Source organism: Bos indicus x Bos taurus, chromosome 18 (genome assembly GCF_003369695.1).
Source record: "Bos indicus x Bos taurus breed Angus x Brahman F1 hybrid chromosome 18, Bos_hybrid_MaternalHap_v2.0, whole genome shotgun sequence".
Lineage (NCBI taxonomy): Eukaryota > Metazoa > Chordata > Mammalia > Artiodactyla > Bovidae > Bos > Bos indicus x Bos taurus.
Window position 1 is genome coordinate 9,401,733 of NC_040093.1, and position 17,042 is coordinate 9,418,774.

The 17,042-nt window shown below is 52.2% G+C and overlaps 2 protein-coding genes across 5 annotated transcripts in view; one reads left to right on the forward strand and one right to left on the reverse strand.

The window, feature by feature from the left end:
- MYH14 (myosin heavy chain 14) overlaps positions 1–12,053 on the reverse strand; it is a 78,962-nt gene extending 66,909 nt beyond the window's left edge. For 2 of the 4 annotated variants that reach the window (XM_027515057.1, XM_027515060.1), the window contains exons 1-2: positions 6,382–6,792; positions 1,120–1,276 (exon numbers count right to left, since the gene is read on the reverse strand). In XM_027515057.1, the coding sequence (XP_027370858.1) occupies positions 1,120–1,276; positions 6,382–6,789 (565 nt within the window). In that variant the 5' untranslated portion in view covers positions 6,790–6,792. Of the gene's footprint in view, positions 1–1,119; positions 1,277–6,381; positions 6,793–10,360; positions 11,760–11,964 lie in introns of those variants that run through there. The other 2 variants (XM_027515059.1, XM_027515058.1) reach the window with 2 other exon arrangements.
- Positions 8,337–15,154, forward strand: LOC113875855. The gene is made up of 7 exons (XM_027514519.1): positions 8,337–8,384; positions 9,459–9,481; positions 9,702–9,801; positions 10,325–10,457; positions 11,858–12,262; positions 13,900–13,978; positions 14,375–15,154. Exons 1-7 carry the CDS (start codon positions 8,337–8,339, stop codon positions 14,712–14,714), a joined length of 1,128 nt encoding a protein of 375 aa, XP_027370320.1. The 3' UTR covers positions 14,715–15,154.
- Positions 15,155–17,042: the final 1,888 nt, after the last annotated feature.

Consider the following 17,042-nt stretch of genomic DNA (forward strand, 5'->3'; position numbering starts at 1 on the left):
GTGATGGTGACTGATGGCCCACTGGGGGTCGTCTGCCCTGAGGGCAGAGAGCACAGCTCGGTCCCTACTATCTCCTCCTCCGCTCATCCTGGGTCTGACAAGTTGCTGTTAGTCATTCAGCCGTGTCCAACTCTTTGTGACTCCATGGACTATAGCCCCCCAGGCTCCTCTATCCATGCAATTCTCCAAGCAAGAATACTGGAATGGGTTGCCATGCCCTCCTCCAGGGGGTCTTTCTGACCCAGGGATTGAACCTGGGTCTCCCTCATTGCAGCCAGATTCTTTACCATCTGAGCCATCCCTTCAATAAATGCACACAGACCAGCTACTAAGTGTTAGACACCAAGGACAGTGGGAAGTGGCAAGGTTCATGGCTCTCCCTAGGCTTTCTGACTCTGCAGGTCAAGAGTAAAGGCTGAGTTGACATTTCAAACAAGTTCCTAAGTGATGCTGAGGCTAATGATGAGAGGACTACACTCTGGGAACCACTGCTTTGAAAATACAGCTTATATGCTGCCTACTATTAATGTCATGATAGAAAGATACAAACTTTAAAATGTTTAATATGTTTTTTAATATATACAAGTATTTATTAAAATAGATGACCTACAATAAATAGATAATGAGTGTATTACATGTACCACATGGAATTATGGAATTTTGCCCCGAGTAATCAATTGTCATGGAGTAAATGGCACCCCTCTGATGGACATCCTTATACAACGCACAACCTGCCCAGCTGTACACAGCGAGCCCATGCTGCCCATTCTCTAAGGGGTGGCATTCACTCACAACAACATAGATCGTGTCAGCAACATAAATGTTGAATGAATGAACGCTCTTAAGAGACACTGTTTCAAGAGGAATTTTTATAGAAGCCTGGAACCAATGAGCTTCCAAGTGATGCTTGTTGCAGGGAGGGGTAAACAAGGAGACAGATGAAAAGGGACCTGTCTGGTGGAACTCAGAGCCTTGCCCACTCGGCCCTCCATTTGTGTTCCCTCCTGCCCCACAAAGAAGCCTTGCAGAGTCTGAAATCCTTGAGCTGACATCTAATCCTGACCCCCAGCCTAGTCCCCATTGAAGAGGCACCTCCAGCAGCCCCTACCCCACACTCACCCTGGAGCATGCTTCGGTAGGCTCCCTCGGTCACTGCGTACACGTGGGGCGGCACTTCGTGGCGCTTCTTGCCCCGGTACATCTCCACGATGGCCTCCGTGTAGATGGGCAGCTGCTTGTATGGGTTGATGACCACACAGAAAAGGCCGGAGTACGTCTACAATGGGCAAGAAGGGAGAGGGCCTCAGCTAGCTACCTGCCTGTGACCCAGGGGCAGCACGGAGTTGCCATGTACAGCTGGGCAGGTTGTGCACTGCACAATGACATCTGGCAAAGGGACTGCCATTCGCACAATGACAATGTAGATTTAAGCATTTGTTATGGTTTCAGGCTGATGGTTGAAAAGAAGCTTTCCAAACTGCACAAAGGTGCTGTATGAATGAGGATTCACAAGGGGAGAGAATGGAGGCTTTGTAGCCCTGTCACTGCTTGGACTCACACCATGAAAGGACCAAGTGCAAGTTCATCTGTAGCATCATTCTTTTAAAATAACGAAGGACCGGAAACGATCTGGATGCATGGTCATGCAATGAATTCCTATGAGGTTTCTGGCCTCTACAGACAGAGAACTATCTCCGAAACAACATAAGAAACAAGGTAAGAACTTTGCAAGAAGAACACTTTTCTGAATCTGCTTGAATACACACAGAATATTTCTGGAAGAGTGCTTCCTGTATCTGCAGCCGCTGAAACTTGACGGGAACATGTCTGCGGTTTCTGTTGATAACAGACTCACAGGACCTGCGTACATGACAGTTTTGGTGGTTCCCTCTTATTGGAGGACATGCTAAATTTCAGGTTTGAGATGCGTGAAAATAAAGATGTAATTTTTTTTTTTTTGCATCCAAGTTTTTTTTTTTTTTGCATGGATGCCCTGAATTTGTCCACACACCCTTTGGGCCTGAGTTCAGGACCTGGTAATCATTTAAGCACTGTTCCAGCTCTAACGGAGCCTCAGGTAGACGAGAGACAGGAGGGATCAAGGCAGTTAGACCGGCTAGAGAACTAGCTGACCACCTAGCTAACACAATCCAGAGAGCTAACTAGTTAACTTAGCTGGGTCAAGCTAGCTAATAAAGCCAGAGAGTTGCTTAGGGGCTCAGCTGCTGTTTAGTTGCTCAGTCATGTCCGACTCTTTGCGACCTCATGGACTGCCAGGCTCCTCTGTCCATGGGATTTCCCAGGCAAGAATACTGGAGTGGGTTGCCATTTCCTTCTCCAGGGGATCTTCTGGACCCAGGGATCGAATCCATATCTCCTGCACTGGCAGGCAGATTCTTTACCACTGAGCCACTGGGGAAGCCCCAGGGTCTCAGCTAGTTAACTATGAAACCAACTAGCTACTTAGGCAGCTAGTTAGCTACTTAGCGAGTTAAATGACCAGCTATTTACTTGTCGATTGACAGCAGAACTGCTTTAAGCTCCCAGACAACTTGAGCTTCTCAAGCAGAGTGAGGGTGTGGCCACCGCAGGCTGCCCGGTGCCAAGCTTTTAAGGATGGGAGAGTGGGTGGCCAGCCCGGAGCAGAACAACCGGTTTGCTGGGTGTCTGCCCGCCCTGCCAGCAGCTCCCCAGAGCTCTCAAAGGGCGGGGCAGCCAGACCACATTCCCAGGGAGGGTATCTCATGGCTGCTGGCGCCTTGGCCCCCACTTCTGGCTGGCTGAGGAGCCCCCTCCTGCACCCCATCCCCGTCCCAGCCCCCTCCTGCCAGCCATACCTTATAGCCAGGGCAACACCCTAGAGGGAACCTGAGCTGGCTGCCAAGGCCAGGGGGAAAGGGGCTGAGGCCGGTGCGCCTAGAGAGGGCCGGGGCCACCTGAGTGGCCGGCACACAGCTGCAGAAGCCTGGCTGGAAGGGCCTGGGGCAGGACTCTGAAGGCAGACCCGCCAGGTCCAACTCCCCGCTGCCACCGCCCCTCTGCAGCCCAGTGACTCTCCCCTCAGTCTCGGTTTCCTCCCTGAGAAACCCTCCCCAGCTCATTACCGAGGCAGTAGGGATTAAGGAAGACAGAAAATAAAAACCAGACAGCCCAAGGCGGGGCGATAAAAGGTGCTCCAGTCTTGGCGCTGAGACACACTCAGGTTCCCAGCCCACCCGGGAGCTAAGACTCAGACTCGGATGCTGTGTCATCCCACGTATCTAGCCTGTGTGACTGGACTCCAGGTGTTTGCCCTCTCCAAGCCCAAGTTTTCAGCTCTGGAGAAATGGAGCTCTGAACCTCCACCATCTAGAAGGATTCTGAGAGTGACATGATGTCAAGCATCTTCAGGTGCCTCCCGGAGCAGAGGGCACAGCCAGCGTCCAGCAGATGGGGTCCCCTTCTGCCCTGGGCATCTCAGGGAAGGGACCACATCAGGTCAAATAGCCTATGAGCAACAGGATCTGGTTTCTGGAATCCTGGACACCATCCACTGGAAGGCACTGTCTTTCCCTTTGGCCAGTTAGTATTTACTAAGCACAGCCCAAGGACAAGCCAGGTGGAGCTTGAATCAAATCTTCTAGCTGGGTGGCTTGAGCACACTCCTTAACTTTCCCGGGTCCCCTTTTCATCACACAGACATGGGAACAGTGCTTCTACAGAGGGCTTCAGGGAGCTACCCACAAGTTCATGTTGCGAGTACCAAGCTGAGCGTGAGCCCTGGAACCCTGTGTGTGCTTATTTTTTATTTATTTACTCAATTATGTCACATCTCAAAGCATGCAGGATCTTAGTTCCCTGGACAGGGCTCAAACCCGCACCCCCTGCAGTGGAAGTGTGGAGTCTTAACCACTAGACCACAGGGAAGTCCCTATGCACGCCTAATACATTAGCTGTTAACTACTCCTGGGCCAATGTCTTTTCCTCTCCAAGCCGTGGGCAAAGGAGGTGATGACCCCTACCTCACAGCCTTATGTGGTGAGGGGGTCAACAAGATCATACTGAAATGAAGTTTAGAATAGCACCTCACGGAGAAAGCAGGCACTCCCTGAGTACTAATGATTATTGTTAAGGCCGAATTTCCTTCCTGTCTGGGCTTCCGGAAACTTCCATCTCACTTTCATTTGTCAGGTCCCAATTCTCTGACTCTCAGACCACACACAGCCTTCACTCAGGCCTCACCATTTTCCCCCCTGAACTTTCCCAACACTCTTCGCACTGCTGTGGATAGAATGGGGGGTCTAGAGTCAGAAGGCCTAGGTTCAAATACTGGTTAAGCTGGTTGGTAGCTGGTGGGGCGTGGCCTAAGTCTTGGCCCCTCTCTGAGGCTAAGTGTCCCCACTGACAGAATGGGGATGATAGGAGATACCCTACAACATTGCTGTGAGGGTTCAGAGTGTTTACTAACAGGAAAGGGGTGGCTCAGGGTTTTGGGTGCCTCTCTGATCCCCTGACTTTGATGAGGTCCAGGGCAGTGGCCTGGACAGAGGCTCACAGAGCTCCCATGGCTCACAAAGACAAGTGAGGAATCCTAAGGGCCCCACATAGGCTGCAGAAGGTGTCACCTCAATCCAGGGCCAGATAATCCTGAGGTCAAATCCCACCTCTGCCACCAAAAGCTGAGGGGCCCTGAGCAAGCCACCGGCCCCTCTCACGGCCTCAGTCTCTCCCCCAAACAGGAGTCAGAATTCATAAAAATACCCTTATCTTGTGCTTATGACCCTTAACGGGGTGGACATTGAGGCCAGGTTATTTATTTTTATTTTTATTTTTTTGATACATCTCATCATTTAGTGACGTATTCTTTTATTACTTTCATGAAAGTTTTGCAGTTTTTATAACACATAAAACCAGCACTTTTCCTTTTAGGGTCTTAGGGAGATATTTTGCATCTATTCTTGACGGGCCAGTTTCAATGAGCAAGGCAGTGAGACTCCAGCCCTCTAAGCTGGTATTCAGAGTGTGACTCTGCGGCCAGCTGCCTGGGTTCAAATCCTTCACGTCCATGTGACCTGGGACCCAAGTCACTTAACATTCCTGAAACATCAGGCGATAAGGACAAGTCCCCAGCCCAGAAGTGAGCTGATAACCCACACGCAGCACTTAGAACAGTACTTGGCACATCATTAAGTGCTCGATAAATATTTGCTAGCCACCCATGATCATTATTTCTCATTATTATTGTCGACATTCCTTGTCAACATCTCTAATCCTGTTTGCTCTGAACGACACTCTGGCTGCCCATTAGAACCACCCTGGAAGCTTATTAAAAATGCCAGTGTCCATGTCACACCCCCCAGAGAGTCTGATTCAAATGGGGTGGGGCAGGGCTCCAGTGCTGGCATTTTGTAAAATTCCCCAGCTGACTATAACGAGAAGGCAGAGCTAAGAACCACTGCCCTACTCCACCTGCTTGCTGTTAAGATTAAACAACGTGAGACATTGAAAGGTTAACAGTGACTAGGGCACAGTCAACCTCACTGTGACCTGCTGCTGCTGCTAAGTCGCTTCAGTCGTGCCCGACCCTGTGCGATCCCGTGGACGGCAGCCCACCAGGCTCCTCCGTCCATGGGATTTTCCAGGCAAGAGTACTGGAGTGGGTTGCCATTGCCTTCTCCACTATGACCGGTCCTGTCTTAATCCTGCTGCTGCTGCTGCTGAGTCGATTCAGTCGTGTCCGACTCTGTGTGACCCCATAGACGTCAGCCCACCAGGCTCCCCCGCCCCTGGGATTCTCCAGGCAAAAACACGAGTGGGTTGTCATTTCCTTCTCCAGGGAAACTTCCCTACCCAGGGATCGAACCCACTTCTTCTGGGGCTCCTGCATTGCAGGCGGATTCTTTACCACTGAGCTACAGGGGAAGCCCAGTAAAGGAGCATCCACCCTTCTCCAGTACTTTTGCCTAGAAAATCCCATGGACAGAGGAGCCTGGTAGGCTGCAGTCCATGGGGTCGCGAAGAGTTGGACACGACTGAGCGACTTCCTTTTCACTTTTCACTTTCATGCATTGGAGAAGGAAAGGGCAACCCACTCCAGTGTTCTTGCCTGGAGAATCTCAGGGACGGGGGAGCCTGGTGGGCTGCGGTCTATGGGGTCGCACAGAGTCGGACACGACTGAAGCGACTTAGCCGCAGCAGCACTGTATAATATGAGACGCCTGCAATGGGGTCTGAGGCAGTCCTGGTAATCCAATAATTTATCACTTGGCAACTAAGGGTGGGCACTGTTATCCGACCTGAGGGGAGAATTAGAAACAGCCTCACGTCGGTTCCAGCTGGGGTGCTGACACCCAGCCGCCCCACCCCCCAGGCAAGGCCCTCCCGGGGAAGGAGGCCACTCACGTAGATGAGGCCGGAGTAGTAGCGCTCGCGGAGGTTGTGCAGCACGGAGGCCTCGTTGAGGCAGGTCAGCTCGGCCATGTCCTCGGCCTTGCTGAACTTGGGCGGGTTCATGCGCTGGATCTGGTCGCGCGGCAGCCGCAGCCGCCGGCCGCTCTCCGCCAGCTCCACCTCGGCCTCCTCGTCGCCCTCGTGCCGCAGTGCCGCCGCCTCGAAGCCGTGTAGCTCCGACGGCACCCACACCAGGCGCCGTGCCGTCCACTCCACCTGCGGGGACGTGCCCGAGCCCCCGGGCCCGCTGCCCACGCCCGGCCCGCGAGGTGCGAACAGGAACGGCTGGGCGGCCTCGGGCACCGGGCCCGGCCTGGGGGGCGCCTTCCGCCCGGGCACCGACACGGTCACTGCTGCCATGGTCTACAGGGAGAGAGCAGAGCACCGGGGTCAAGGAGGGTTTCCATCCCCACCCCAGATTCCCCTGACAGTCGCCACTGCCTTCCCCACCAAACCTCAATTTACACTTCTGCAAAACGGGTTCACAGACCTCTTTTTACCCATTCTACCATCCACCTCTCTATCCACTCATTCAATAATTCGTGTGTGTGTGTGTGTGTGTGTGTGTGTGTGTGTGGCTGGACCACCAGGCTTCTGGGATCTCAATTTCCCCACCAGGGACTGAACAGGGGCCACTGGCACTGAAAGCTGGGAGTCCTAAGCACTAAACCGCCAGCGAATTCCCAATTCAATAATTCTTGAATAACAACCTTGAATGTCCATTGACAGATGAATGGATAAAGATGTGGCACATATATACAATGGAATGCTACTCAGCCATTCAAACAACAGAATGAAGTAATGCTGTTTGCAGCAACATGGATGGACCTAGGGGTTATCATATTAAATGAATTGTCAGAGGAAGACAAATACCATATGATACAACTTACATGTGGAATCTAAAATATGTAACAAATATACTTATCTAGGAATGAGAAACAGACCTACAGACATAGAGAATAGACTTGCTCGGGCCAAGGAGTGGGGGATGAGGGAGACAAGGACTGGAAGTTTGGGATTAGCAGATGCCAACTATTAGAGATAGAATGGATAAACAGCAAGGTCCTACTGTTGAGCCCAGGGAACTCTATTCAATGTACAGTGATAAACCATAATGGAAAAGAATATATATGTATAACTGAATCACTTTGCTATACAGAAGAAATTAACACAACATTGTAGATCAACTATATTTCAATAAAATACATTTTCTAAAAATAATTCTTTAATAAGCCAGTCTATGCTACTGTTCAAGGTGTCAGCCATATGGCAAAGAACAAGCCAGAAAAAGATTCCTGCCTTCCTAAGGTGTTTACATTCTAGCCCTGATCTGGCTATCATAGGAGCCATGGCCATGTGAGGCTACTGGAGAGTTGAAATGGAGAATCCACACTGAGATGGGTTCTGACCATAAGACACACACCCAGTTTCAAAGACAGCACAACAAAAAGCTCATTCGTGTTTCTTACATTTGGTAACATATTGGATTAAAAAAATACATCATCAGCACTTACGTCACTTGTTCCTTTTTATATCTTTATTTTTAATGTGGCTAGAAAAATTTAAATTACACATTTGGCTTGCATTGTGTTTCTGTGAGTTAGTGCTGCTCTAATCCCAGGAGACAGATTCAAAGATAAATAAGTAAATTATACCGTATGTTAAATGACGATACATGCCAAGGGGGAGAATGAAGCAGAGAACAGGGACTGTTAGGGTTGAGGGCCATTGAAGTTTTAATTGGGGTGGCCAAGGAAAGCCTCTCTGATGTGGCATCTGAATAAAGACCTGAGGGAGATGAAGGGAACAGGCCATGGGAATGTCAGACAAAAAAGCATTTCAGGCTGGGAGAACAGCCTGTACAAAGGCCCTGGGGCAGGCATGTGCCTCTATGTCTATGTGGCACTATGAGCTGCCAGTGTAGCTGGAGCCAGGTGATCCAGGGAGAACGGGTGGTAGGTAAGGAAAGATTACGGACAAAGGGGGTCAGACTGGGTCACACTGAGGACCTTGACCTCATAGATGTAAGCCCTAGAACAGTGTCAACCTGATTTCTGTAACTCAGGTTCCCTGACCACCTCTAGGTCACTCCAGAACAGACCTGAATTTCATCACTTGGTTAGCAGTGGCTTTCTTCCCTGCAACCTGAAATCCTTCTCTTTACCATGGGCTGGCCCCATTCATTAACTTCTGCATTCACTCAACATTCCCTGAAGTTTTCTTAAGTTCTGAGCTCTGCCCAGAGTGAGTCTGGGGATCCAGATATGAGTCAGACGAGGCCCTGCTTCGAGGAGCACCTGATCTGGGGTCTCAGACACGTCTCAAACAGTCACAACCCAAGATGAGCTTTGAGATCTGAGCCAGCCTGTGCTAGACCCCCTTCCTGCCCTTAAAGGGGCTGCAGACCAGCAGGGAACAGAGCTTGGCAATCCCAGAGTAGTTTAAGCACCCTTGAGGAAAACTATGCCCCCTGTCCCTCACCGTGCCCTGCCCCTGAAGAAGCTGGACTCTGTTGTCTCCCACGGCCTCAGATGGCCACATCGCTGCCCACACACCAGTCACAGGACCCCCCAGTGCTCTGTCTCCCCCACCTTGGTGCTTCTGCCTCTGCCCTCCAGGACCCCCAGCCCCCAACTCCAACATATCTCTGGAGATGTCCCTCCAAACACCCAGCTCTTCTTGGACATCTCTGGATCTGATCCCAGCAGGCCCTTGTCTTTCCCTTACCTAGACACTCAGCTCCAGGCACACACCCTTCTTACCCCCAGGCACTCTCCCCACCACCAGCGGCCCCAGGCCCTCACCCTCACCCTATGACATTTGGTCCTGCTGCTCTCTGGCCTCAAACCCAAGGCCCCTGCATTCAAACAGCGGGCGTCTCCCGCCATCCAATGCCATATCTCTCTCCACGTCCCAGGCCCCAGGTCGCCCAGACTGACCAGGCCTCCTAAGTGGCCCTCATCCCTTCAGAGCCAAGTCCCATCCCTGGGACTTTACCCTTACCCTCACCCCACCCACTTCCTCTCCAGCTCACGGCCTTTGACCAGGAAGGGTTTGGGAGTTTTTTGCAATCACCCAGCCCTGTGCCTCCCTTCACTAGAGCCAAGAGTCTGAGCCCCAGGTCCCTCCTCCCTTGGACCCAGGAGTCCAGGCCCCCAGCCCCTCCTCCTCCAGACTCAGGAGTCTGGGCCCCCGGCAGCCTACATTTTCAGGAACCCTCAGACCTCTCCTCCCTTGGACCTGTGAATTCCAGCCCCCTTACCTCACTGCAGCCCGCTAGAGGCGAAGAGGCTAGAGGCGAAGAGGCTAGAGGTGAAGAGGCTAGAGGCAAAGAGGCTAGAGGCGAAGAGGCTAGAGGCGAAGAGGCTAGAGGTGAAGACGCCTGGGACCAACTTCTGAGAGCTGAGAACAGCTCTGATGGGGTGGCCTGGCCCTCTGGCAGCCCTGCCCTCCTTAACCAGCAGGAACACCTCTGCCAGGACTCATTTCTGTCACCAGTGCAGGTGAAAGCACCTGCCTGGGAGGGGCAGGGACTGCTGGCTGGAAAGGAAGGAGCCAGGGATCCGCCCCTGGGGCAGGGGTTGGGGCCCTTGGCATCCAGCCCTCTGACCTCAGTCTAGTGCTAGGATCCAAGGGTCCTCTCTGCCTCCAGACTCAGAAATCTGGGCACTCAACCCCTCCTCCCTCAGACCCAGGAGTCCAGGCTCCCAGCCCCCTCTTCCCTCAAGATGTACACATTCCAGCTCTCAGGAGAGTCCTGGTCCCAGCGCCTTCCTCCCTCGAGACCCATGAGCCCAGCCTCCCAGAGCCGTCCTTAATCAGACCTGGGGTTCCCGGCCCCGGGGCCCCCTCCTCACATCCCGGAATCCCAGCGCGCAACCCCCATCTCCCTAAGACCCAAGTGCCTCACCCCGCGGACCCTGGGGGCTACCTGGAGGGCGCCGGCTGGTACAGGAAGCGGGAAGCTGGGGAGGGGGCCCAGGAATCCCCCGGCCTCTTCAGAGCTCCCAGGTGCGGCTACCTCCGCGGTCCAGCGCGGGGCGGGGCCACGTCGCGTCACCGGGAGGGAGCCCGGCTCTGATGTCACCTAGCACCTGCCCGGCTGGGGAAGGGGGCGGATCCCGGGGTTGCAAGGCCCTAGACAGGGGGATGGGGAGAGGCGGGGATGAGCCTGTTGCCAGGTGGGCGGAGGCGGCGCCAGGGCCCCTCCTCCTTTGGGCGAGCAAAGGTCAAGGACCCGCAGCGGAGAGGGCTGAGGACTCTGGAGGTTCGAATCCCGCTCAAGCTTTCTGGGCTTTGGCTTTCCTCTTCGCGAATGGAGGCCAATGAAATGAATAAACCCATGTGGGAGAAAGTGCCCAGCCCAGCGTTTAAACAAGTAATGCCCGGAGACATCATTTAATCTCGCAGAACTTTAGTTTCCTCAACCCTGGAAACGGGGCCGTACAATTCACAGGGAGCTCGAGACATACCGAAGAAGACGAGAACATGATTTTCTAGAGTCTGGAGCTTCAGTTCTCTGAACTGAGGACTAAATAATGGTAACTAAGTGCACCTACTATGGGCCGAGGGTTTTCCGGCTTTTAGAACAGTTGACCAAACTCATAGAATGATCTCAAAACCAGTGAGATAAGGACAATCAGCATCTCCATTTCCCTGGAGAAACTGAGGCATGGAGACGTGAAGTAAGTAACCGGCTCAAGGTCACACAGCCAGTAAGAAGGAGGGCTGGGGTTCAAGCCCAGGCCATTTTCTAAAGAGGGGATTTGGGTGGAATGCGTAGTAGGTCCTCAAAGATTTCTATTTCCTCTTCCCAACTGGTAACTCTCAACCTCCTTCCCCATTTACTTCTTAGGAACTACAGCCTTCCTTAGCGGACTTCTGTTGGATTAAAAACGTTAAGGAACCCAGCACACAGTCGGTCTTCGAAGTGTTATTCTCGGCCCTGTCGCCCTGCAGTCACCGCCTCTGTGCGGCCTGTTTTTCTTTCTCTGTTAAATGGGTGCAATATAACCCATCTCGGGTTAATATAAAGTTAATTATTTAGTTATAAAAATAAAAGTGCCCAAGTACATCGCGGGGGCTCAAAGATGTCTTTCCCCACCCCTCTGCTCTGCCAGTCACGATGATCCCTGTCTCCGGTCCGCAATTTTTACACGTGAAGACAGAGACACAGTCATCGAGTGCGGGGAATTGAAGGCAATGACTCAGTATTAAAGCGCCCAATGTCCCAAAGCGAGCCTCAGTTTCCCCATCTGCGAAACAGGCCTGGGGCCTCCAGCGAGGACCCCAACCCGGCCTCTCCTAGAGGAGGAACTCGAGTTGTGGGGGCGAGTGGAGACGCCCCGCCCCACCCCGTCCCCAGGCCCCCAGCTGCCGTCCGGCTGAGCGCAAGGTGAGTGTCCACGTCACCGCCCCTTCCCCGCAGTTCGCGCCGGCCTCCGGAGCCCCGACCGCAACCTCGGAGCTCCAGCCTCCCGGGACCCAGTTCCACTCCCCGCCGCCTCAGGCGGGCAGCGGGCCCCGGGCACTCACCGGCTTCCAGGGCCGTCCCGAGGCTTCGGCCTGGGGAGAAGGAGGGGCGGGTCAGCCAAGAAAGCCCCGCCCACACAAGCGCAACAGGGGCCAATCGGCGCCTGCTGCGACAAGCAATGGACTCGCCCACAGGGTGCGCACCCGCCAATCAAGAGGAGCGGCTGGCGGGAGGGGCCAATCAGAAGTTGCCGGAGTGTGCCAGCCGTGGGAAAAGAACGGCTCTGGAGCGTGGAGCTAGGCGGCACGGCAGCAGGCAAGACCCGAAGCCTGACAGGCAGGGGGTCCAACCAATGGCGAGGTACAAGGGGCGGCCAGGGGCGGGAAGCCCAAGGGACCAGGGTGAATGAGCCGCTTTGTGCACCAGACATGAATGAGGGCCTTTGTAAGGGTCGGCGTTGGGGGGGCGGCCGGAGGCCGGAATGCCTGGGTCCCCCGGGAGCCGGCAGGCATGAGAGAAGGGCGAGAGAATTCACTTTTGTCAAACGCCGACCGCGTACCACCAGGCACTCTCCAGGCTCTCACCCACCCAGAGGTGTGGGCATTACTGTCAGTAATAATAATAATGATCATTTATTGAGTGCCTGATGTATGCCAGGAGCTGTGCTAAGCGCTTTACCTGCATGATCTCATTTAATCCTTACAACTACCCCCTTGGAATTAGTGCTGTTAAGATCTTCATCTTCCAGATGAGGTAAACCGAAGCTTAGAAAGAGGATGTCTAACTGCTGGAAGTCATAGAGCTGGCAAGCGGCAGACCAAGGACTCGGATCCTGCCAAATCTGACGCTAGAACTTGCGCTTTTAACCACCAGGCTACACCCAGACGTTGGTTAATGCTTCCCAAATTATAGATGGGAAAACAGAGGCTCAGGAGAGAGGTAGGCACCTTCCCAAGGTCACAAAGTGAAGGCTCCTCTGAACCCTGAGGTGGTGCCCACTTCTGGAGCTAGCATGTTGCTGGTGAGCCGTGCACCACTGGTCTCTGACCTGTGTCCCAATTTTACAGGTGTACACTGAGACTTCAGGAAGGGTGAGCAGCTAGGCTTGAGAAGGGGGAGGGGAGGCTGGACTACACAGGACTCAAGTCCCAGACAGCCTGCCAACCTGTCTCCACTGCTCAACAGCTGTGGGGGCTTGAACCTGTTGCTGGCCTTTTTTTGACATTTTGACATTATTTCTGCGTCCGTCAAATGGAGAGGATGGCCCCTCTGCCCCCACCTTCACCACCCCTCCCCCCACAGCCTATTGCCAATGGGATCCTGTCAAACTTTGTCCAGACTGCACCCCTCCTCATCTCAGAACCTTTCATGGCTCCTTGTCAGAGTAAAAACCAAAGTCCTCATTGTGACCCACAAGACCCTGCATGATGTGGTCCCAGGGGGCCCCTGTGTGAGATCAACTCTCCTTCATTCAGCTCCAGTGATACAGGCTTTCCGGCTGTTCCTCAACTCCTCAAACACTCCCGAGGCATGGTTCTGCCTCAGGGCATTTGCACTGGCTGTTTCTTCCCACAGATTTTGCATGGCTGCCCCACCTCACATCATCAGGTCAGATCCAATGTCACCTCCTCCAGAAAAGTGTAAGTGATAGTTGCTCAGTCGTGTCTGACTCTTTGCAACCCCATGGACTGTAGCCCACCAGGTTCCTCTGCCTATGGGATTCTCCAGGCAAGAATACTGGAGTGGGTTGCCATTCCTTTTGCCAAGGGATCTTCCCGACCCAGGGATGGAACACGTGGCTCCTGCATTGCAGGAGAATTCTTTACCATCTGAGTCACCAGGGAAGCACACACCTCCTCCAGAAGGCCTTTCCCAACCATTCTATAGAAAACATTTCACTTTCTTCCTTTGACTTCCTTGGCTTTTTTCCCCCATAGCACTAGAAGAGGTGTTTTTTGTTTGTTTGTTTACCTTTTTATCTTCTGTCTCTCCACTAGAACGTGAGTCCCACGAGGGCGAGGATCTTTCTTTTGCTCCGAGCTGGATTCTCAGGGTCTGGCACACAGGAGGCACTCCGTAAGTGTTTGTTGAACCAACAGTAACAAGTCTTTGTGTGAATTAAATGAGTTAATACATGCAAAGAGCTGTCCTAGTATGGGGGAAAGATTAAATACACAAATTATGATTGCTATCACTATTTATTGCTCTACAAACAGTCTTCTGATAGCATGCAGGAGAGAAACAAGAGAGAAAGAAAAAGTCTAGAACAAGGGAAAGAAGCCAGAGAAAGGGGAAAGTTGACAGTTAAGAGATGGGGAGTGAGGAGACAGAAGGAAAGAGCTGGAGCTGGGCTGAGGGCAGACACGGGTGGGAGCATCCATCTCCCAACACCTACACTCAGCGATAGCAAAGGTGAGTCCTTATAGGCAAGAAGCTTTGAGATTGCCACAGTCGCTGCCCATTTCTTTGCAGGTGGGCAAACGGTTCCAAGGAGGGGAGGACCTTTGCAAGGACATCCTCAGTGATTATACGGTTCACGTGTACGAAGGCTGAGTGCTGGGAGCATGGTCGTCATCATGTTGATGCCTCCTCGTGCCAGTCCTGTAAGCTGGCACTGTCATTATTCCCACTTTCAGGCCTGCAACGTGCCCAGGGTCTCCTGGCTGCCTTTGAAGGCAGATCTGGGCTCAGACTGCAGTGGGTCTGTGCTCTTAGCCAAGACTCCCAGAGACAGAGGAGAGCACCTGTTACCCTAGCCAGCGTGTCTACCGTGGAGTCCTCTTGCCATGAGGCTAACGGGAGCTGCTGTTGATTGAGTGCCAGCTGTGCGCGGGACACTGTGGCCTTTGTCTGTATCTAACTCATTGGATTCTCTCAACAATCCTAGGAGACTGATACTTTTATTATCTGCGTTTGATTGATAGAAAACTGAGACGCAAATAGGTGATAATCCCATGTGCCCCAGAGAAGAGTGTGGACTGGGACACAACAGAAATTCAAGTGGGAATGAAACCTCTGGCGAGTACATTCTAACCATTTTCTACCTGGTAACTGGTGATGTCATCATCCCCACCCAGGGTCTAAACTGAAGATGTCGTTCTTTCTGCTCAATCTATAGGATAATTGATGACATCACTAAATGATAATAGGATGCCTGTTGCTAAGCACTTTTAATAGTTGCTGATATTTACTGAGTGCCTACTCTGCGCCGGGTGGGCTTCCCTGGTGGCTCAGCGGTAAAGAATCTGCCTTCAGTGTAGGAGATGTGGGTTCGATCCAGGGCTTGGGAAGATCTCCTGGAGAAGGAAATGGCAACCCACTCCAGTATTCTTGCCTGGGAAATCCCATGGACAGAGGAGCCCATGGAGAGAGGAGCCTGGTGGGCTATATATAGTTCATGGGTTCATGAAAGTATGGGACACGACTTAGCGACTAAACAACAACAATTGTGTGCCAGGCACAGTTCCAGGTTCTTTGTATGTATTAACCCCATGATCCTCCCAATAACTCTAAGTGGTAGGTATTAGTCATACCCATTTTACAGTAAGGACACTGAGGGAAACCTACCCAAGACTACATAGTTAGAAAGCATGAGAGCCTCTGGATTTGAACCCAAGCAATCTGGCCCCAGTGTCTAGGGTGTAGATACCTATGTGAAATCACCAGAATGTACACCAGGTCAGAAGGAGGCACCCTGCTCCCTCAGAGCCCTCCATCTGGCCTCCATCCAAGTCTGCCAGAGAGGGTCCTCAGCATAAAACTTCAAACTCATTCTCTTGACAGTCAAGTCATCCCCACCATGGATGGTGGGTGGATGCATCCCAGTGTGCATCCATCTCTTCACCCCCAGCACTGGGACTGTCTCCATTAAACTGTGAGTTCCCAGCTCTCAGGGACTGGCTCTGATTGCTCTGTGGATCCTGAGGGTACAGGACAAACTGCAGTAAAGGAGAAACTTGGAAAGTGAGGACAGATAGAATACTGTGATCGATGTGTGTAAGAAGAAAAGGAAATTGGAGTGTGGGAGCTTTCTCAGTTCCCAGAGATATTCTGCCAGCTGGCACAGCCCCATTATTCTTAACTCATAACTGCCTCATTATGCAGAATCTGAGTAATGGGCATCGGAAGCATGGGAAAAAAAAAAACAAAAACAGCTGGGACCTAAGTCATGTACAAAAACAAAACGTTGGAGTTGACAGGAGAGGAGACAGGAAAGTCAGGGAGGGGGGGCTTCTCTATGGAAGAGGGTTTGGGGGATTTTTTTAAGTGAGAAAAAAATGGGGGGAGCAGTTTCCACGCCTGGCAGGGGTAAAGGAGCCCCGAGTCTTAACGAAGAAAAATAAAAGGACGAAGAGTATGCTGAGTTTCTCTGTGGGTCCTGACTATATTCCTGCCTGAGCAGTTCCTCCGTGGCAGAGATGTGAATGGTTCCAGTATTTTATTTTTGGTCCCTGGGCTGTTGTTTTCCCACATGTGACTGGAACTGGCTCTGAGACAAGAGCAAGCTGGCAGCCTCGTGTGGGTCACAGATGAGAGACCGGCTCAGTTATGTGACAACAAATATTTACTGAGTGCCTACTATGTGCCAGGCCTTGTTCCTGACCAGGGGTCAGCACAGTTTTTCTGTAAAAGGCAAAACAGTAAATATTTTCAGGTTTGAGAGCCAGATGGTCTCTGCTGTAACTATTCTATTTAGCAGGAAAGCAGCCATAGATAATATGTAAACAAATGGGTGTGGGTTTGTTTCAATAAAACTTTATTTATACAAACAGAAAATCCGAGGATTTAGCCTGTGGGCCATAGTTTGCAGACCCTTGTACCAGAAGCCAAGGAGACAGAAGGGACAAAGATGTAGTTCCAGCCCTTAGAGAGCTCACATCGATCTACTCCTACATGGCAGGCAGAGGGAACCAGTTCACACCTAAGTTAGATCTTGTCCCTCCTCTGCTCAGCGTCCACCCCTAGCTCCAGTCTCAAAGTTAAAGCAAGGTCCTACCCCATCTGGCCCCCCTTGTCCCCTCTCTACTCACAGCTTCCTCCCTCTCCCCCTTGATTACTTTGCTCCAGCCACGCTGGCCTCCTCAATGAATCGCCAACACACCAAGCTCAGCCCTGCCTTAGGACTTCTGTACACATCATT